The following is an 18,047-nucleotide window of genomic DNA, read 5'->3' as shown; positions in this document are numbered from 1 at the left end:
CTGAGTATTACAAATCAACAAATCACCTCCATCAGCAAACTCCAAAATCCTTTCACCTTCTCCATTTCTCACACCATATCCGTAACCCCCATGAACTCCCTCAAAACTGTCCATACTCCTTCCCACACGACCATTTAGGTCTCCTCCTACCACAACAACTTCCTCATCTTTCACGTTTTCCATCAGCTTCTCAATTGCACACAATAACTTGTCCTCTTCATCGCTCCGACCAACCTGCGGAGCATATCCCGAGACAATGTTCACCAAGAGCTTTCCAAAATCTAGACTCAAAGCACACCTCAAATACTTTTGTTCTTCTTTCCTCCCGTTTTTGGAACTATTGCACAGATCTATCCCATTTAACCTTCAGCCAAGGGCCCTGTGCTTTTTCTGGTCTTCATCAATGATCTCTCTGACTCTCTTGAAAATCCTCTCTATCTCTTTGCTGATGACTCCACTCTCTGCCGCTCCATTCCTCATCCCTCAGATCGGCAGTCTGCAGCCTCCTCACTCTCTGCAGACCTGGACAAAATCACATACTGGGCAAACAAGTGGAACATGTCTTTCAATCCTGACAAATCTCACACTCTTACGATGTCTCTCCGAAAAGACCGACTGGACAACCCTCCCATCTACTTTCTGAATAATCCTCTCCAAGAAGTTCTGTCACTCAAGCTTTTGGGTCTCACTATCTGCCATGATCTTTCCTGGGAAAACCACATTTCCAAGCTGGCCTCCAAAGCCAGTCGCCGACTGGGCATCCTCCGTCGTGCGAAGTCCTTCCTTGGCACACCTGAGCTCCTCACCACATACAAGGCTTTCATCCGCAGCTCAATGGAGTACTGCTCTCCCCTCTGGGCTGGTGCTCCTGCCTCACACCTAGCTCGTCTTCACGCTGTTGAAACCAAAGCTTTCAGAATTATTGGAATCTCCCGCGATGAAGCTATCTCTGAGGGCCTTTCCCTCACTCACCGCAGGCAGGTAGGTGGTCTTTCTGTCTTCTACCGACTCCTCTCCAGCCTTGCACCTCCAGCTCTCTCTGTGCTCTGTCCCCCAAATATTCCTACAGGTCGCACAAGATCTGCCAGCAACCCTCTGATGGTTAAACTGCCGAAATCTCGGCTCTCTGCTGACCTTCACTCTTTCATTCCTCTTTTCTCCCGCCTCTGGAACAAACTCCCTCACTCCCTTCAATCCCACTCGTCCCTCCAGGTCTTTAAAACAGCTGTTCACCATCATCTCTTATCTTCCCCCATCCAAAACCTTGATCTGTTCTGCCCCCGCTAATTCACCCCAGATCCACCTTGTTTGAAATTCCAACTTCTTTCCTGGAAGTCCTGGCAGTGTCCATATGTTTTATACCTCTCCCACCCCTCCCCATTCCCATGCCCCCCCCCCCAAAGCCCTCTCCCTCTCACAGATCTCTCGATGTCTCCATGTCTCTCGGTCCCTGCTCTCAAATGTTGTGTTCGTGTCCTTCCCCCTCTCTCCCCATCTTGTCCACCGCTCCCGATGTTATGTTTTATGTGTCGGTTTGTCTTTCTGTGTGATTAATGTTCGCTCTTTCACGAGCCTCGTATACACGATCTTGTATACAAAATAAAAAAGTTGTCGTGACCTTCCTCCCGTCCATGGTACACTGAATCTTGTGGTGAGGCAGTTGCCCTGGAACAACTTGCCTTTGCCTCATGGAAGGCAAATCCAACTAAAGGCAATCTCAGTTCCTTCCACAAAGTTCAGAACAAGTGTGTGTCCCCTCAGGAGAGCCAGAAACAATATCTCTCTAATCTGAAGACTGACCTCTCAAACCTGTCTCCCTCTTACAAATCTTGGTGGTGTATTGTCAAATCTGTTTCTGGTGTTTGTTCCCCTTCCATCCCCTCCCTTACCTCAAACGGCTACACAGCTGACTCCGCACATGATAAAGCTGAATGCCTCAACTCTGCTTAAAAATTTTGTGTCCCAAACCCATCACGATCTGAACCCCACCCCCCCCCCCCCACACCCCCTTACCCAGTTGCTCCTGGACTCTGTGTCCTCTCCTGACAAGGTCGAGAAGTTTCTGTCAAACCTCGACTCTGATTCTGCAACTGGACCAGACGGCATCAGCCCACAGGTCCTAAAATCCTGCCCTGCCGCTCTATCTCACCCTCTCTCTGTTCTCTTCACCCCCTCTTTTTCTCAAGGTCATCTGCCATCTGCTTGGAAATCAGCAAACATTACCGCTTTACACAAAAAGGTGCAAAAACAGATCCTTACAACTACAGACCTTGTAACCACAGCTTGATGGAATACTACTCTCCCCTCTGGGCTGGTGCTCGTGCCTCACACCAAGCTCGGCTTCACGCTGTTGAAACCAAAGATGCTCCCGCGATGAATCCGATTCTGAGGGCCTTTCACTCTCTCACCACAGGCAGGTTGGTGGTCTTTGTGTCTTCTACCGACTCCTCTTTGGCCTAGCTCCTCCTGCTCTGTCTGTGCTCGGCCCCCAAATATTCCTACAGGACGCACAAGATCTGCCAGCAACCCTCTTATGGTGAAACCGCCAAAATCAAGACTCTCTGCTCACCTTCACTTCTTCATTCCTCTTTTTTCCCGCCTCTGGAACAAACTCCCACACTCTCTTCATTCCCACTCATCCCTCCAGGTCTTTAAAACAGCTGTTGACCACCATCTCTTATCTTCCCCCATTCAAAACCTTGATATTTTCTACCCTTGTTAATCCACCCCAAATCCACCTCCTTCAAATTCCATTTTCTTTCCTGAAATTCCTAGTCGTGTCCATCTTATTCCCATATACCCCACCCCCAACCCTCTCTCTTCCACAGATCTCCTCATGCCCCTGTTCTCTGCTGTTATTGTGTTTCCCTCTCTCTCTCCCCTCATCTCCCGCTCCCTTTATTATATGTTCTATGTGTTAGCTCGCATACGAGCCTTGACTAAACATACCAAAAAAAAAAAACAACTATAAATCTCACTTTATTAAAAATATATATTAGTGGGGCGGCTTAGCCCAAATATTCAAAAGAATTGTGCATTTTGTGATACAAGCACCAAATTTGGCACAAATGTACATTAATATGTTGCGAACATTTTCAGATATTGGGCCACTTGAAATTCTCTCTTTATGTCCGCCATATTGGATTTCAAAATGGCCGCCACTTGAAATCTACATTTGCTATTATCTCTGGACGTAATGCAGCTATTGACTTGATTCTGGTATCTAAATGTATGTTTTTGGGGGCAAGGAATCCAATGGTACCAATTTCAACTGAATATTATCTATCACAGTCTGTTATATAATTTTATTTGGAAATTATCTAGGCAAATATTGGATTCAACACAATACTTTGAAAAGAATGTCTTAGTTCTGTAAATATAAATAAATAAAAAAAACTATACTAAATCACTAGTAACAACTCAGACAAGCTCATATATACTGGCAGTCTAAAATATAAATTCATATCCCATTAGGAAACAAAGTGACCCATTCATTTGTGTTTTTCATATGCATATTTTATGTAACATTACATTCATATTGTCAATAAATACCAAACATGCATAATCCCCTTTTCCTAGACCCTTTAAGCCATCTTTTGTGTTTCTAGAGTACAGAAATTTCTTGTATAGGCTTCCATCTGTCTTGTTTCCTTAACAATGCACTGTAGCATGTCTTTAACAATGTTTACAAACATGACTCCACTACATGTCTTTAATCACAGCCCTGACCCAAATAAAAGAGTAGAGAGGCTGCATGTGTGTTGACCCACATCAACTGTGTTCTTTGTGTGTGGCTGTGTTTAAATCACCTTGTGACTCCACATAAATGAGTTAATTACATACAATCTGGGCTCAGCTAGACAACATTGTGTGGTCAGCAATGAAGACGAGAGTCTGAATTACATGTATGCAAAAGACCTTGTGAACCAGTGAAGCAAATACACGGGTAAGCATGAATTAAATCTAGGGCATGATATAATTTCCATGATGTTTACCTCTACACTCAATGGTGGAAGGAGGTAATGTTTTGATCCCAGCTTGTCTGTATGTCTGTTTGTCTGTTAGTCCACAAAATTCCAGACAAAGCTTGTAGTAGTGGTAGTTGTAGTGGTAGTGGTGATAACAGAAATTGTTATATAGAACTGAACTTATATTATTATTATATGCAGAAAATAACTTCATTTCTATATGCCCTGCAGTGGACAGGTTAATTGGTTTATGCACTGAAGGGGTCACCCTGGTGTGCACTGCTGTGTTCTGCCTCACTGAGTTGTTCAGGTATGATGTACTCAGCACAAGCTTACCTGATACACATGTGTGCTGGCTAAAACCACTTGTCTGGTGGGCACGACAGAGGCAGGTTGTCTAATAGCCAACCTGGTCTTACTTTTTTGGGGTTTATCTGAAATTCTTACTATAAGGCTTTAAATTAGAAATGTTTTATATAAAGTAGTATTTTGAGTGAAGTGTGTATTCCACACTGACAGTTTTGACATGTTCTGAATTTAACACGAAGGCTGTAATTAACAGAACGGGGTATGTCTGGAAAATGTACTGTCCAACCTAATAAGAGTTTAGACTGATTTATATTTAAATCTTGGCTGTGTAAATATTGTAAGAATTTATGAATTCAAATGTTTTGTAAATATTCAATAAATTTGGGAATATTTTTTAACTAAAGAATCTCATGTGATTTTATTTCTCTTCTTGCCTCCGGTATGGGTGAAAATTTAATTCCGGCATAATCTCACAAAACTAATTCCCTAAGTGTGCCAAGCTAAATGCTCTACGATATAGAGGAATTATCCTCCTCTCCATTAGTATGGCGGAGGAAACCCCTCTATTATATATATAACAAAATGTTAACATTATATCATTGTATCGTTGCAGATTCAGAAGACAGTTCCACCATGTCCAAGAGCTTCAGACTAGCTGATGTTGAGCGAACTTCACCATCAACATCACAGCACCTCACCACAACTGACTGGAAGTTATGCCTTATATGTCAAGAGGACAAGACGGAGACACTGACCAAACCTGACCAATCAAAGAGAAAAGACATTGGGAGTGGGTACAGTTCACTCGCAGAGAACTTGGTCAAATTCAGTGAACTTGGAGAGCTTCCAGGATCATTTCACCTGGAAAGACTCGATGATGGTCATGGCATTGAAGCTGCGATGGTTGCACACGGTGCAAAATATCATCAGACATGCAGGCTCCAGTACAACAACACCAAACTGCAGAGAGCACAAAAGAGAGCACTCAAGAAAGAATGTGAGAGCGATGAGGAACAAGCTGCATGCAAACGCACCAGGTTACATTCACGCTCATCGAGTACAGAGAAGAAGGTCCCAGAAAATTGTTTCTTCTGTGAACAACCTGCTGGGGCTGACAGTCTTCGGAAAGCTGCAACATTCCAAATGGACAAACGGGTGCGTGCCTGTGCAACCCTTCTTGGTGATACAGAACTGCTGGGCCGTCTCAGTGGTGGGGACATGATAGCGTTGGACGCCCAGTATCACCCACGGTGCTTGATAGGACTTTACAATCGCACAAAAAAGGCCCAGTCAACAGGATCACAGGACACAAAACAAGAGCGAGCAATGTCGGCAGTTGTCTTCGCTGAACTCGTCCTCTACATTGAAGAAACCAGACAAGATGAGGAGACGGCACCAGTATTCAGATTGGCTGACCTTGTCCAGCTCTATCAGTCCAGAATGGAACAGCTAGGAGTCCAGCTCGACACGAGAGTCCACTCCACACGACTGAAACAGAGACTGTTGGCTCAGTTTCCTGACATGCGGGCACACACCAAGGGGAGAGACATCCTGATGGCATTTGAAGAAGATGTCGGTGCTGCTCTTGCCAAAGCCTGCGAGCTGGACAGTGATAGTGATGCAGTCCATCTTGCCCATGCTGCACAGATTGTTCGCCGTCACATGTTTGGAGAAGCCAAGCCCTTCACAGGATTCCCTGAAGTATGTCAAGAAGAATCTGTGCCACCGTTGCTGCTTGCCCTAGTCAGTATGATCCTAGAGGGACCCAGCATCAAGGAACAGATGGCAGACACTAACCCTGCAGCAATTGCCACAGCTCAGATACTGAAGTTCAACAGCATCAAACACAAGCGAACACAAGCGAACACGTGGCACCACATCATCCACCAGTGTCAGGCACAGTGTTGCACAGGAGACCCCACTTCCAATATACATAGGGATGATGCTGCATGCTCATACACGCAAGAAGGAATTGGTCGACAGACTGTCACACCTTGGCCTGAGCATCTCCTATGATAGAGTGCTCCAGCTCTCAGCACAGATGGGCAACAGTGTCTGCCAACAGTTTCACAGAGAACGAGTGGTCTGCCCTCCGAAGATGCGTGGCAAAGTGTTTACAACTGCCGCTGTAGACAACATAGATCACAACCCCAGTGCAACAACATCAAAGGACTCCTTCCATGGTACCGCTATCTCCCTCATACAACATCCTTCTTACACTGGTGAAGGAGTGGATCGGAGTATCGTCATTGTTGGAGGATCTGGGGATGCACGGTCCAAGACAGTCGCCCCCTTGCCGCACTACTACACTGATGTACCCCCTGTCACTAGCAGATCTGGTCTGGGATACTTACCTTGCTGATTCACTGAAAGGTAGTACACGTGCAAAGCGGGGACAAGGTGTGCGGAGACGTGTGGTGGCTGCCGCAGCCATACCAGGAAACTGGCAGAACTTCCTACGAGTGGACAGCAACAAGACCGAGCTGTTCAGGTTCCTCTCAGCAGCTCTCATGGAATGGTTTGACCAGGAGGACAAGCAACTCGTCATTACTGATGGAGAGGCAGTGCTCAGCAAGCCACTACTGCCAGATCTGACCTCACTCGCCCCATGTAACCATGAAGAGGCTGACAGTCGGATGTTGCTGCATGCATCTCACGCAGTCCAGCATGGACACCATGCAATACTCATCCGGACTGTAGACACCGATGTTGTGGTGCTGGCAGTGTCCCTGGCACAGGAGTTGCAACCAGAAGACAAACTGTGGTTGGCATTCGGAACAGGCCAGAGTTTCCGATACCTAGCAGCACACGAAATAGCAGCTGGATTGGGACGAGAGAAGGCTCGTGCACTGCCAATGTTCCATGCTCTAACTGGATGCGACACTGTGTCTAGTTTTCATAGACATGGCAAGAACACTGCGTGGGCAGTCTGGACGGTACTGCCAGAACTCACTGAGGCGCTGCTGCTGCTGTCCTCTGCACCTCGTGACATACCAGACGATGCAATGCGCATCATCGAGAGGTTCGTGATCCTGTTGTATGATCGAACCAGCAAATGCACAGACATTGACAAGGCCAGGAGGAAACTCTTCGCAAGGAAGAACAATGTGCAGCTCATCCCTCCAACGAAGGCAACTCTGGAGGAACATGTCAAGAGGGCAGTGTATCAAGGTGGACATGTGTGGGGTCAGATACTGCTGCCAGCACCAGAGCTCCCTCCACCAACCAACTGGGGTTGGTCAAGGACTGGAGAAGGACAGTACACACCTTACTGGACCAGGCTAACTGAGGCAGCTCACAGCTGCATTGAGCTGGTTTCTTGCAAGTGCAAGAAAGGGTGTGTGAGGCGCTGCAAGTGCAAAAAGGCTGCCCTTCAGTGCACAGCCCTCTGTGTGTGTGAAGGGGACTGCACATGACGATGAGTCAACAACATACATGTACTTGTGGCAATGCTGAACTTGTTAACATGACACTGTTTATGTACACGTATCTTCAGTACCGGTATATACCTAGCCTCGGATACCAGTACACCTAGCCTCAAATACTAGACCATGTAGCATGTCAGTATTATACCTAAGACATTTACAGAACTAAGACATTCTTTTCAAAGTATTGTGTTGAATCCAATATTTGCCTAGATAATTTCCAAATAAAATTATATAACAGACTGTGATAGATAATATTAAGTTGAAATTGGTACCATTGGATTCCTTGCCCCCAAAAACATACATTTAGATACCAGAATCATGTCAATAGCTGCATTACGTCCAGAGATAATAGCAAATGTAGATTTCAAGTGGCGGCCATTTTGAAATCCAATATGGCGGACATAAAGAGAGAATTTCAAGTGGCCCAATATCTGAAAATGTTCGCAACATATTAATGTACATTTGTGCCAAATTTGGTGCTTGTATCACAAAATGCACAACAGGTTTGCTATGCTGCTACACTATATATATTGAGCCGTTCATTAATTATCACTCTTCAATTCAAACAGGTGGAGCACTACCATCTCGTTATCTCCCATACCTACCCACAATTTTTTCTAGCCCCATTAACCCTACCGAACCGAACACACCAGCCTTACTAATTTATAGATCACTATGTTTCCTCTATGATCTTTTTCGTTGTTCATGCATTTCCTTGCTCATTGTGTCCAACTGTGGATCCACTTCCCCAGTCAGTTTGTTGCCTGTTTCCTCTGTCCCTTTGCTGTTTGATAAGCCTCAATAATATATTGGAAAAAAAGGAATACCCACCATCTAATTTCTCTTCACAGCATCCATCACAGGCTCTATTGTTTCCGAGTGCCTCGGTGCTGAAGATGTCCCAAAATAGGTGGGAATATCATACCATTTCACAATAGGAGTCGGTTCGGACGAATGAGATTTACCGTTTTTTGCTGAGAATTTAAATCCATTTTCATTTTTTTCCCCCTGAAACCTGGGTTCGATTCCTGGTCTGGGCGTGTAATTTTCCCACATATGTCAATTAATTAGTTATATAATCCTGTTCATTTATTTAATTAAATCCATTTCAATTACTAATTTCTTTTCTAGAACATCGTTGTAAACAATTTGCTTTTGACAGATGAATGTCGGGTTTATTGCCACCAGGTGATGATAGAGAGCAAGTTTGGATGAAACAAAATCGATTGTTGATGGAGCTCCTGAGCCGAACACTTTATTGATAATAAAACTATCATAATGAGCGATATAGACAGGGGATAAACAACGGGCACGTTATTCACAGAATACTTAGCATTTTGCATCTCTCAAAGTTACCGTGGTGCCCTCACCAGGCACATGAATGAATGATTGTTTTAAGGCCATTTTCCCCGCTAGAGCGGGGGTTAGCCTTGCGGGCCCCATGACAATCATGGTTCCCTGTTTGAGGCAATGTTTTTATGGCCGGATGCCCTTCCTGACGCCAACCCTTGGTCGCCTCTTATGATGCGCAAGGACACGGTGTACCTATTCTAACCCGGGGTACACACCGTGATCATTCATCCCAGCAAGCTGGTACTCAATTTGCCGACCTCGGAAGGACGACAGGCTGAGTCAACCCCCCTGGCGTTAATTCAGCGATCGACCGGGATTCGAACCCAGGATCCTAGGATCCCAAGCCGGCACCCTAACCGCTAAGCCAACACCAGGCACATGTTAAATATATTTTGTTTAAACATTTGTTTCAATACGAGGCAACCGAACACTGTGTTGGTGATGCGGTAAAGTACCAGACATGTGATGTGGGCACAGTTAAGCGTTCTGCACGAGTGTTTTTTGAGATTTACTCACCCATTTGGAATTTCCCCCACAACTTTCACATTCTTCGTCTCCTTGATTTGCAAGAAGCTGGAGATCGTCGTCGCCAGTATCACCTGCAGAGGCAGGACAACGCTATGAGGAATTATCTGCAGTCAATGCAGCATCATTGAGCAAGTCAGACAGGGTTCACGTAAAAAGTTGGAAATTCAGGGGCAGAAACCTCAAATTACAACTTCCCCACAAGTTTTAAATCGACGCAAACGCATGCTTAGAGAAAAAGGTCCAGCAGAGGAAACCAAACAGCAAGCTACCATGCCATAAATACCACACTTACCACAAGGAGCTCCCACGGGATTGGTGTAGGGAGGCACTGACAGAAGTGCTCCTCCAGGACCTTACCTCCAATTAGCACCAGCACACAAACTACAAATATGAGAATAGTGTACATATTCGAGTCGTCGAGCCGATCAAGCAACGCCTCCAGCAGCTGGACACAGAGGGAGGGTGCACCAAACGAACATCTGTTGTGAAGTACTTATGGACATTAGACGAAACCCTTACAAGACAAGGAAAAACAAACCACAAATGCAAATCGAGAATACAGCAGCAAAACGTAGAAAATGCGTTACAAATAACACGTTCAGGTTCACAATGCTAAAAGGACCTCACCTGACAACGCCAGGCACATTATCAGGTGATACGTATGCATCAAATGCATATCTCACATGTGAAGAGTGCACTAAACAGTTAGTGAGTGTGTTGGTGACTTACGTAGACGATTGCTAAAGGGCCACTAAAGCGTGGCATGTTCACGCCAAACACAAACTTCAGCTGGCTTACAACCACAACCATCGCTGCAGCTGTCGTGTAAGCCCGAACCAGCGGCTCACTGAGGTAGGCCACCAGAAAGCCAAAACGCAGCAAACCAAAAACCAACTGCAATGCAACGGCATGGAATTTGAGGATTTGAACCAATCCTGCTACCATGTGGGTTGTGTTTTTATGAGTACACAGAGGAACATCATTAGTACAAGATACGAGGGAAACACGAGTGTACGAACCGCTCTCTCACCTGTATCAATCCGGACATGCAGGCAAGCGCTGCAGCCGCGGGAACACGTGCATAATCATCCTCGAAGGTCGCATTGGTGGAATCGTTTAGCTGAAATGGAATCTCCCCACCTGGCACCTTGTGTTCCACCACAACACCCACCATTACGCTCACCACCGCCATCGTACCTGCCACACCGCCAAGTTAGAACAAATGCAACCGTTCCACCTGCAGTTTGATGCAAGCAATCATTATCACACACGCCATGCAAGACATACCCAACGAGACGTGCCGTGAAGTTCCGAAGATAAAGTACACGAGTGGGGGGTAGAAGGACGAATAAAGACCAAAGATCGGAGGCAAGCCAGCCAAAAGTGCATACGCCATTCCTAGTGAGGGGTCAAATAGTTTATGGGAACAAGCTGTCAGTGTGTGTGTGTCTGTACATACATACATGTATACATACACCTTCACACCAATTGATTGTAATAACCTGGGTTATGCGTTGAAAACAGCCTGGTGTTGGCTTAGCGGTTAGGGTGCCGGCTTGGGATCCTAGGATCCTGGGTTCGAATCCCGGTCGATCGCTGAATTAACGCCAGGGGGGTTGACTCAGCCTGTCGTCCTTCCGAGGTCGGCAAATTGAGTACCAGCTTGCTGGGATGAATGATCACGGTGTGTACCCCGATTTAGAATAGGTACACCGTATCCCTGCGCATCGTAAGAGCGTGACCAAGGGTTGGCGTCAGGAAGGGCATCCGGCCATAAAAACATTGCCTCAAACAGGGAACCATGATCGTCATGGGGCCCGCAAGGCTAACCTCCGCTTTAGTGGGGAAAATGGCCTTAAAACGATCATTCATTCAATGCGTTGAAAACAACAATGAGCTCCTCAAACGTCCTAAAGATTCGCTTTTATACAAATCACTATAAAATGGTTCGTTGTCCAGTGTACATATTCATCACTCGCCTAGTCTAGTCTATTCTGAGGAATAATTTCAGGGGTTGTTCCAGACCTTTGCAAAACTCCCAAATTTAGACGCAACAGACACGGACGGACAACAACATGACACAAAGTGACCTTTTTCATTAAACCCAGGATACATATAAAGTACACAGCTTGCACGTCGCCTCGACTGGCTGAGCTTATGGATTATAATCCGGTGATAAAGGGATCAAATCCATTTCCCACTGTGGAGGCAACGGCATACCACCAGTGGAACTTATTGCCCAGTACAAGCTTTGTGCTAGCATTATCCTCCACTGTTCATGGTACCGTGACAAATTGTGGGACAAACAACTCATAAGGACATAAACAATAGTCATACTGAAAAGGGTTCTCAAAAACACTTGTGTCAAGTCGGAATTCACTTCAGGTGAGAATGTTCACCAAATGTTGTTTTTTTTAAATATTATACATATACATATTTATTTATTTATGTACAGGTTTTTTTCCTATTGCTTATGCACATTTTATGAAACCTTTAGCATGTTTTTCGAAACTCTTAACACAACATATAATACTATGATTCAAACATCCAAGTTTTGCAAAACTCTTAATACAGTTTCATTATTTACTGAAACTTCAAGTCTCCTTTTCAATTTATAAAATTACAATTTCCTTAAGATTAAAGGACATTTCACATCTTATTGTCCTGTCAGCAAAACTCCTAATTCTTATTTCTTTAAGAAACGCACACTGCTCATTATTGATAATTCTTTACCTATGTGTAAACCAGGTGACACTAAATTGATAAATCATCTCAGCACTGTTTTGAAGTCTGATTGTGCAAAACAACAGCAGAGTGTGAAAACATGGAGCAGGGAGTTCAACAGAGAGGACGTTGTGGTCCTGGTTGTATGTGTATTCGGTGTGGTGATTGCCGTGGTGGGCATGGTCAGGATGGAGGCAGGTGTCAATAACATGCAGTTATTGAGGTATGTTATGAGTTATGAGTTATGTTATGTTATTGAGTATGAGGTATGAGTTGAGGTATTTATTGTTATTTGAGGTATATGTTATTGAGGTATGAGTTATGTTATTGAGTTATGAGTACAAAAAACATGTTGAGGTATTGAGGTAAACATGTATATGAGGTATATGAGGTATGAGGTATGAGGTATTTATTGTTGAGGTATATGTTATTGAGGTATGAGTTATGTTATTGAGTTATGAGTACAAAAAACATAACAATGTTGGTAACATTGAGGACTTTCGGTTAGGTTTCCCTGAAATCAAAGTGCTCCTTTCGTCTTCTCTTCAGCCGGAGATTGAACATACCCCCCCTTTTCATCTTGTAACTAAGATTGGAATCCGTGATCTCTCTCGACAAAATAAGAATGTACCCCTCTCTGGGAGAACACGAGTAGCTTTGTGGTCAGAGCGGTTAGGGTCGGGGCTTTGACCCTGGTGTTTAACCCTGGTGTTGGGCTAGTGGCTAGGGTGCCGGCTTGGGATCCTAGGATCCTGGGTTCGAATCCCGGTCGATCGCTGAATTAACGCCAGGGGGGTTGACTCAGCCTGTCATCCTTCCGAAGTCGGCTAATTGAGTACCAGTTCACTGGTAATTCCCTGTTTGTCGTTAAAGGCAGCAAAAAGGGTTGGCGTCAGGAAGGGCATCCGGCCGTAAAACATTGCTTCAAAAAGGGGACCAAAAAACAACAACAACCATGGTTCCCGAAAAAGGCCAACCCCCGCTTTGCGGGGAAAAATGGCCTCTAAAGGTGGTTATATACCTAGGCTGTCTGCTGTTTCCAATGAAATAAGGCCAACAATAGTTGACCAGGTCATAAACAGAGGATCGGCCATGAGAGAAGCGAGGTTGATGGTTCAACAAAAAAGGTCTACTTTTTACTCGAACATCATCCGAGTATTCCGCACACAGAACCGGTAAGTGTATTACATACTGTACGTGTGCTGTACAGGAAGTGTATTCAATGTACACTCATTGCTCATTGTGCAGTGCATTCTCATACAACTGTATGCTCTGTTTTTCAGAATTTAGAGGAGACGGTCTCTGCTAGTGGCCGCAGTCGTATTTTAACTGAACAACAAAAATGGCTGTTGTTGAGCTTGTCGGAGCAAGGAATTAAATCTGTCTCCGAGAAATACAGCGGCATCTGATCACCAACAATGAAGTATTCCAGGTAATCAACAGTACAAGTGTGACAACAATTGTTCGGATTTCCAAAAAGGCACCAAGTAACGATTAAATTAAACTACTTGGTGTCTTTTGAGAGGAACAGTCCACAGGTTAAGGAATTGCAAGCCCAATAGGTCCAGGTAAGAATACCATATTTCAACAGTACTGTAATACCACAATACACTCTTGCAAACCATATATACTGTAATTTATACTTCTCCCACTCCCCCCAACCCCCCCTCCCCCCTTCCCACGCCTCCTCCCCCCAAGCCCTCTCCCTCCCACAGATCTCCCGATGTCCCTGTTCTCAAATGTTGTGTTTGTGTGCTTCCCCTTCTCTCCCCATCTTGTCTACCGCTCCCCTTATTATATACTTTGTGTGTTTGATTTTTTTTGTGTGATCAATGTTAGCTCTTTAACGAGCCTCGATTCTGTAAACAAAAAAAAAACAAAAAAATGGGCAGCAAATGTTTACTTTAGTACATGCATTGATAGTCTTCTGCTGTGCTCTCTTTCTAGAGGATAATGGAGCTGGAAGCAGACGTCAATCAACACAAAATGTTTTCTGTGGATGAAGCGAGCTTCAACCTGATTAAGTTCAGAAGATGAGGTCGGAACACAATTGGTCAGAGGGCTGAAGGTTTTTGATTGGCGCTCTTATCAACAAGCCACGCTGCTGAAAGCAATGGATGAAGTGTACAATAACATTATGCAGAGCAGTGTCAAGGCTGTATTCGCCATGCAAGACGTTTTCTCCTTGGTGCCTTGCACAGGAAAACATTCGGTGTGACGTTGATGAGAATTTATGGACAGGCATATACATGAGAGACAAGATCAACAGGAAAGATGTGGTTACGAGTTATCAAGTGACCACTATATTCGTCATGTGTGTGCGTCTGTCTGTCTGTGTGTCTGTCTGTGCGCAGCATAACTACCTGATGATATCATCCGATCTTGATGAAACTTGGGTGGGAGGTTGATATCATGATCTAGTTGTGTCCTGCCTAGAGTGGGCGTATTGTGCCCATTGTGGGCAGAGCGACGCCCGAAAAAGATGTATTTTTAGGGGGTAATCGAGTTCAAGCTACATCTTCTCCGAGGGGTTTGGTGGAATCTGACAGGGGTTTCGGTATTTGGTTAGGCCAATGTCATTGGTCTAGCCCCACGGAGCTCGATTTTTCATTTTCGCCCCAAGGTCAAGGTCACAAGGTCACAAAATTTAGAAAAGTCGATTTTTGATGGTTTTATTACATTGTGCGCTTCCTGATAGGGTGAAATGTCGTACATGATCTTATATTATCACATACATCATGAAATACAAGTTTTCCAACAAATTTCAGAATCTTCGACCTTTGACCTTTGAAGGTCACAAAGGTCAAATTTTCAAAGTTGTCGGAATCAAACCGAATTTTCGGTATTGTATAGCTAACTAGTCTCATAACAGATAATACATTCCTATTTATATTTTTTCAATGTCGGTTTTGACTTTTAAAGGTCACAAAGGACGGCCATTTCAAAGTAGTCTGTCCTTTGTCATTGAATACCGCTCGCTCGTGAACCATCGTCTCCTGACTTGTAATAATTTCAGTTTATTTTACTGTACTGTTCTGTTCTGTAATTAATATATTTTGTTTTTCTATTTCTGTTCTAAGTACAGCAACGTAAAATCCATTTTGCCATTGTACTACAAGTTTTTTGACAGAGGAATATTTTTGTATACTGAATCGAGGCTCGTGAAAGAGCTAACATTTATTTCACAAACAAATCAACCAGACAAACAAAATGTACAAAAAGAGGGAGCGGAAGACAAGATGGGGAGAGAAGGGAAAGCACACAACCACAACATTTGAGAGCAGGGAGAAGTGTGGGAGGGAGAGGGCTTGGGGGCAGGAGGCGTGGGAAGGGGGGGGGGGGGGAGAGGTATAAAACACAAACACAAGGGGACACAAGGGGACTTGACATCATCAAGGGGACACAAGGTATAAAACACAAACAAATACTGTTTGTTTTAGTTATTTAATTATTTAGTAGTGATGATATTGTTTCATCTTGTTTTGATTATTAAATGAATGGGATCTCATCGTTTCATTAAAAGTTTTTGCATTGATGCAAGTTTGTGTTATTTTGAAAGATGCAACTTAAGATATAACTGTTAATAAGACAAGGCTTAATCTATTTGTCCGAAATCAGAGATCGTATGACAATACCACCAACTCAAGCAGCACTCAAAGAACATGCCAAACGTGCTGCTTATTAGACATTAGTAGTTACCTGGCGCTGCTCGGAAAATAAATACTCAGTCACGCAATTTAGTTTAGTGAGTTTTTTTTATAGTTAGAGGAAGCCACGCCCCTTGGGCACACCCTGCTGCCACGCCACTTGGGCACGCCCCTCGTCTAAATCTGATGCGCCCATGTTTTTTGTCGTGAAAAGTTACCCCCCATGAACACTCTTCCCTCTCTAAGTCACTTATTTAGGCTGTCCACAACAACGGAATACAACGGAACAAACAGACGTTCACAAATAGGGATGGTGAGATGTGGAAGATCTTCTGGACTGCCTTTCCACCTATTGTGAAAAACTGCCAGAAATTAGCCGAATGTGGGGGAAAGACAGAATGTAGTAGTGGAAGGAGCAAATGCTACCATTATGGACTTAGTTGCACAGCTCTATGTAGCTGTACTTGCCATGTATAGTTAGTTGAACCACCATCACGAGGTCCAGGATAAATTGGGGTACTGCTATCATCAGGACACTTCACTACCTGCTTTAATGGATGAAATGGAGACTAATATTATGAAGTTGTGGATTTAATACCTGTGCACTTATTGTCGAACGCAACAGCTTCCTTTCGCAAGCATTATTATAAACTCTATGGACAAATTTTGATCGTGGTACGTTAATCAAGCATCAAAAAGTTTAAGTTAAGCATTAAATCAATAGCAGAATCAGCTTGAGCACGGTCTAAAATATATGAATTGACACCAAAATCACTTTAATCGGACAACTCTATCAATTTCTATAATAAAAAGTTGCATTTTGGAGCCAATCGGCATCCATATTGAAAAATGGCCGCCATGTTTAAATTTCAATTGGCCAGCACCTTTTCCTTCAAATTGACCTGAATAGAATATTCTTGCCAATTTTCATGCTTGCATTACCATTTGAACGATTATACGAGTTATCTGCTCAACTATCAGTACACTACTCGTCAGCGACCTCACCTGCGCCCTCTTCGGCACCCTCAACTGCATTCCCTTTGGTGCACGACTCATCAGCAGCCTAACCTGTGTTGTCTTCAGAGGGGTTTACTGGATTTAATCCTTCATCATCATCATTTGAAAAGTTCCGTGTGTTTGTGAAATAAAAACAACCTGCTGTTGTTTTTTTCCTTTTTTCTTTTACCGTACAGCTGGTTAAGCACTTTTAATAAACAGTTATCATATTCCTTCAATGAACATTGGAAATCGTACCTGGTGTTGTCGTTTTTTTTATTTGTACGCATTTTTATGAAAATGTAATCATGTGCATCCGTGATCATTTTTTTAAAAACTTTTTTAAATTTTCCCTTATGAATCAGGAACCGCCGTGAACCTATCCTCCCTTTTCCCTTTGAACCATTGCCCCCACATTCATGGATTAGACATTCGCGGCATTTTCCAGGAACATATCCCCCGCAAATTTCGGGGTCTGACTACTGTATTCACAAGGTAGTAAAAAGTAAAAACATTATTAGTTTTTCTTCTAGAAACAAGATGACTTGTAGAATAATACATTTACTATCACTTGTGCCTGGAAAGGTCATACTTGTCTGCATGACTCACCTTCCTTGTCTACAAAGTTATAAAACTCTAGTCTCAGCTTACAAAGAAGTACTCACATTCCTTTGGTTTCACCATATTTTATGTTTAGTTATTTTTTTCAAAGCTATCAATCCAGAGGAACCTGCATCTTACTATAATTCACCAAATGTCCGTCCGTCTGTCTGTCTGTCTGTCTGTTCGAAGGTACCGTAAAAACTGCTGAACCGATCGCAAAGATATTTTGGGTGCATAATCCTGGGATCTCCAGGAGTAAAATAGGCTATTTAGTTTTCCCAATTTCAGATTTAGTCTCCAGCATTCTCAGGTTTGGACTCCCGCATAACATTCGCGTTTGCATAACGTTCATTGTTCTCATTGTGACGATGTTGTTTTCCTGGGTGCCGCACAAACGGTTGCACAGATCGCTGCATGGCTGCACCGATCGAAACCGGTGACCTCGGACAAAGACCTTTTATAAGGACACGGGTTTAATCCCTGCTTGAGAG

The 18,047-nt window shown here is 43.9% G+C and overlaps 1 protein-coding gene across 12 annotated transcripts in view; it reads right to left on the bottom strand.

The window, feature by feature from the left end:
* Positions 1–18,047, bottom strand: part of LOC137437900 (prestin) — a 74,528-nt gene that overhangs the window by 32,723 nt on the left and 23,758 nt on the right. For 10 of the 12 annotated variants that reach the window (XM_068132616.2, XM_068132614.2, XM_078766773.1 and 7 more), the window contains 5 exons: positions 10,874–10,984; positions 10,617–10,783; positions 10,316–10,480; positions 9,879–10,031; positions 9,575–9,657 (listed from right to left, as the gene is read on the bottom strand). In XM_068132616.2, the coding sequence (XP_067988717.2) occupies positions 9,575–9,657; positions 9,879–10,031; positions 10,316–10,480; positions 10,617–10,783; positions 10,874–10,984 (679 nt within the window). Of the gene's footprint in view, positions 1–9,574; positions 9,658–9,878; positions 10,032–10,315; positions 10,481–10,616; positions 10,784–10,873; positions 10,985–11,088; positions 11,307–18,047 lie in introns of those variants that run through there. The other 2 variants (XM_078766775.1, XM_068132618.2) reach the window with 1 other exon arrangement.

The sequence above is a fragment of the Myxine glutinosa genome, chromosome 12 (assembly GCF_964187855.1).
Source record: "Myxine glutinosa chromosome 12, kmMyxGlut1.1, whole genome shotgun sequence".
In the NCBI taxonomy this organism is placed as follows: Eukaryota; Metazoa; Chordata; class Myxini; order Myxiniformes; family Myxinidae; genus Myxine; species Myxine glutinosa.
Note: the sequence above shows the minus strand (reverse complement) of the source record. Positions and strands in the feature narration are given on the sequence as shown.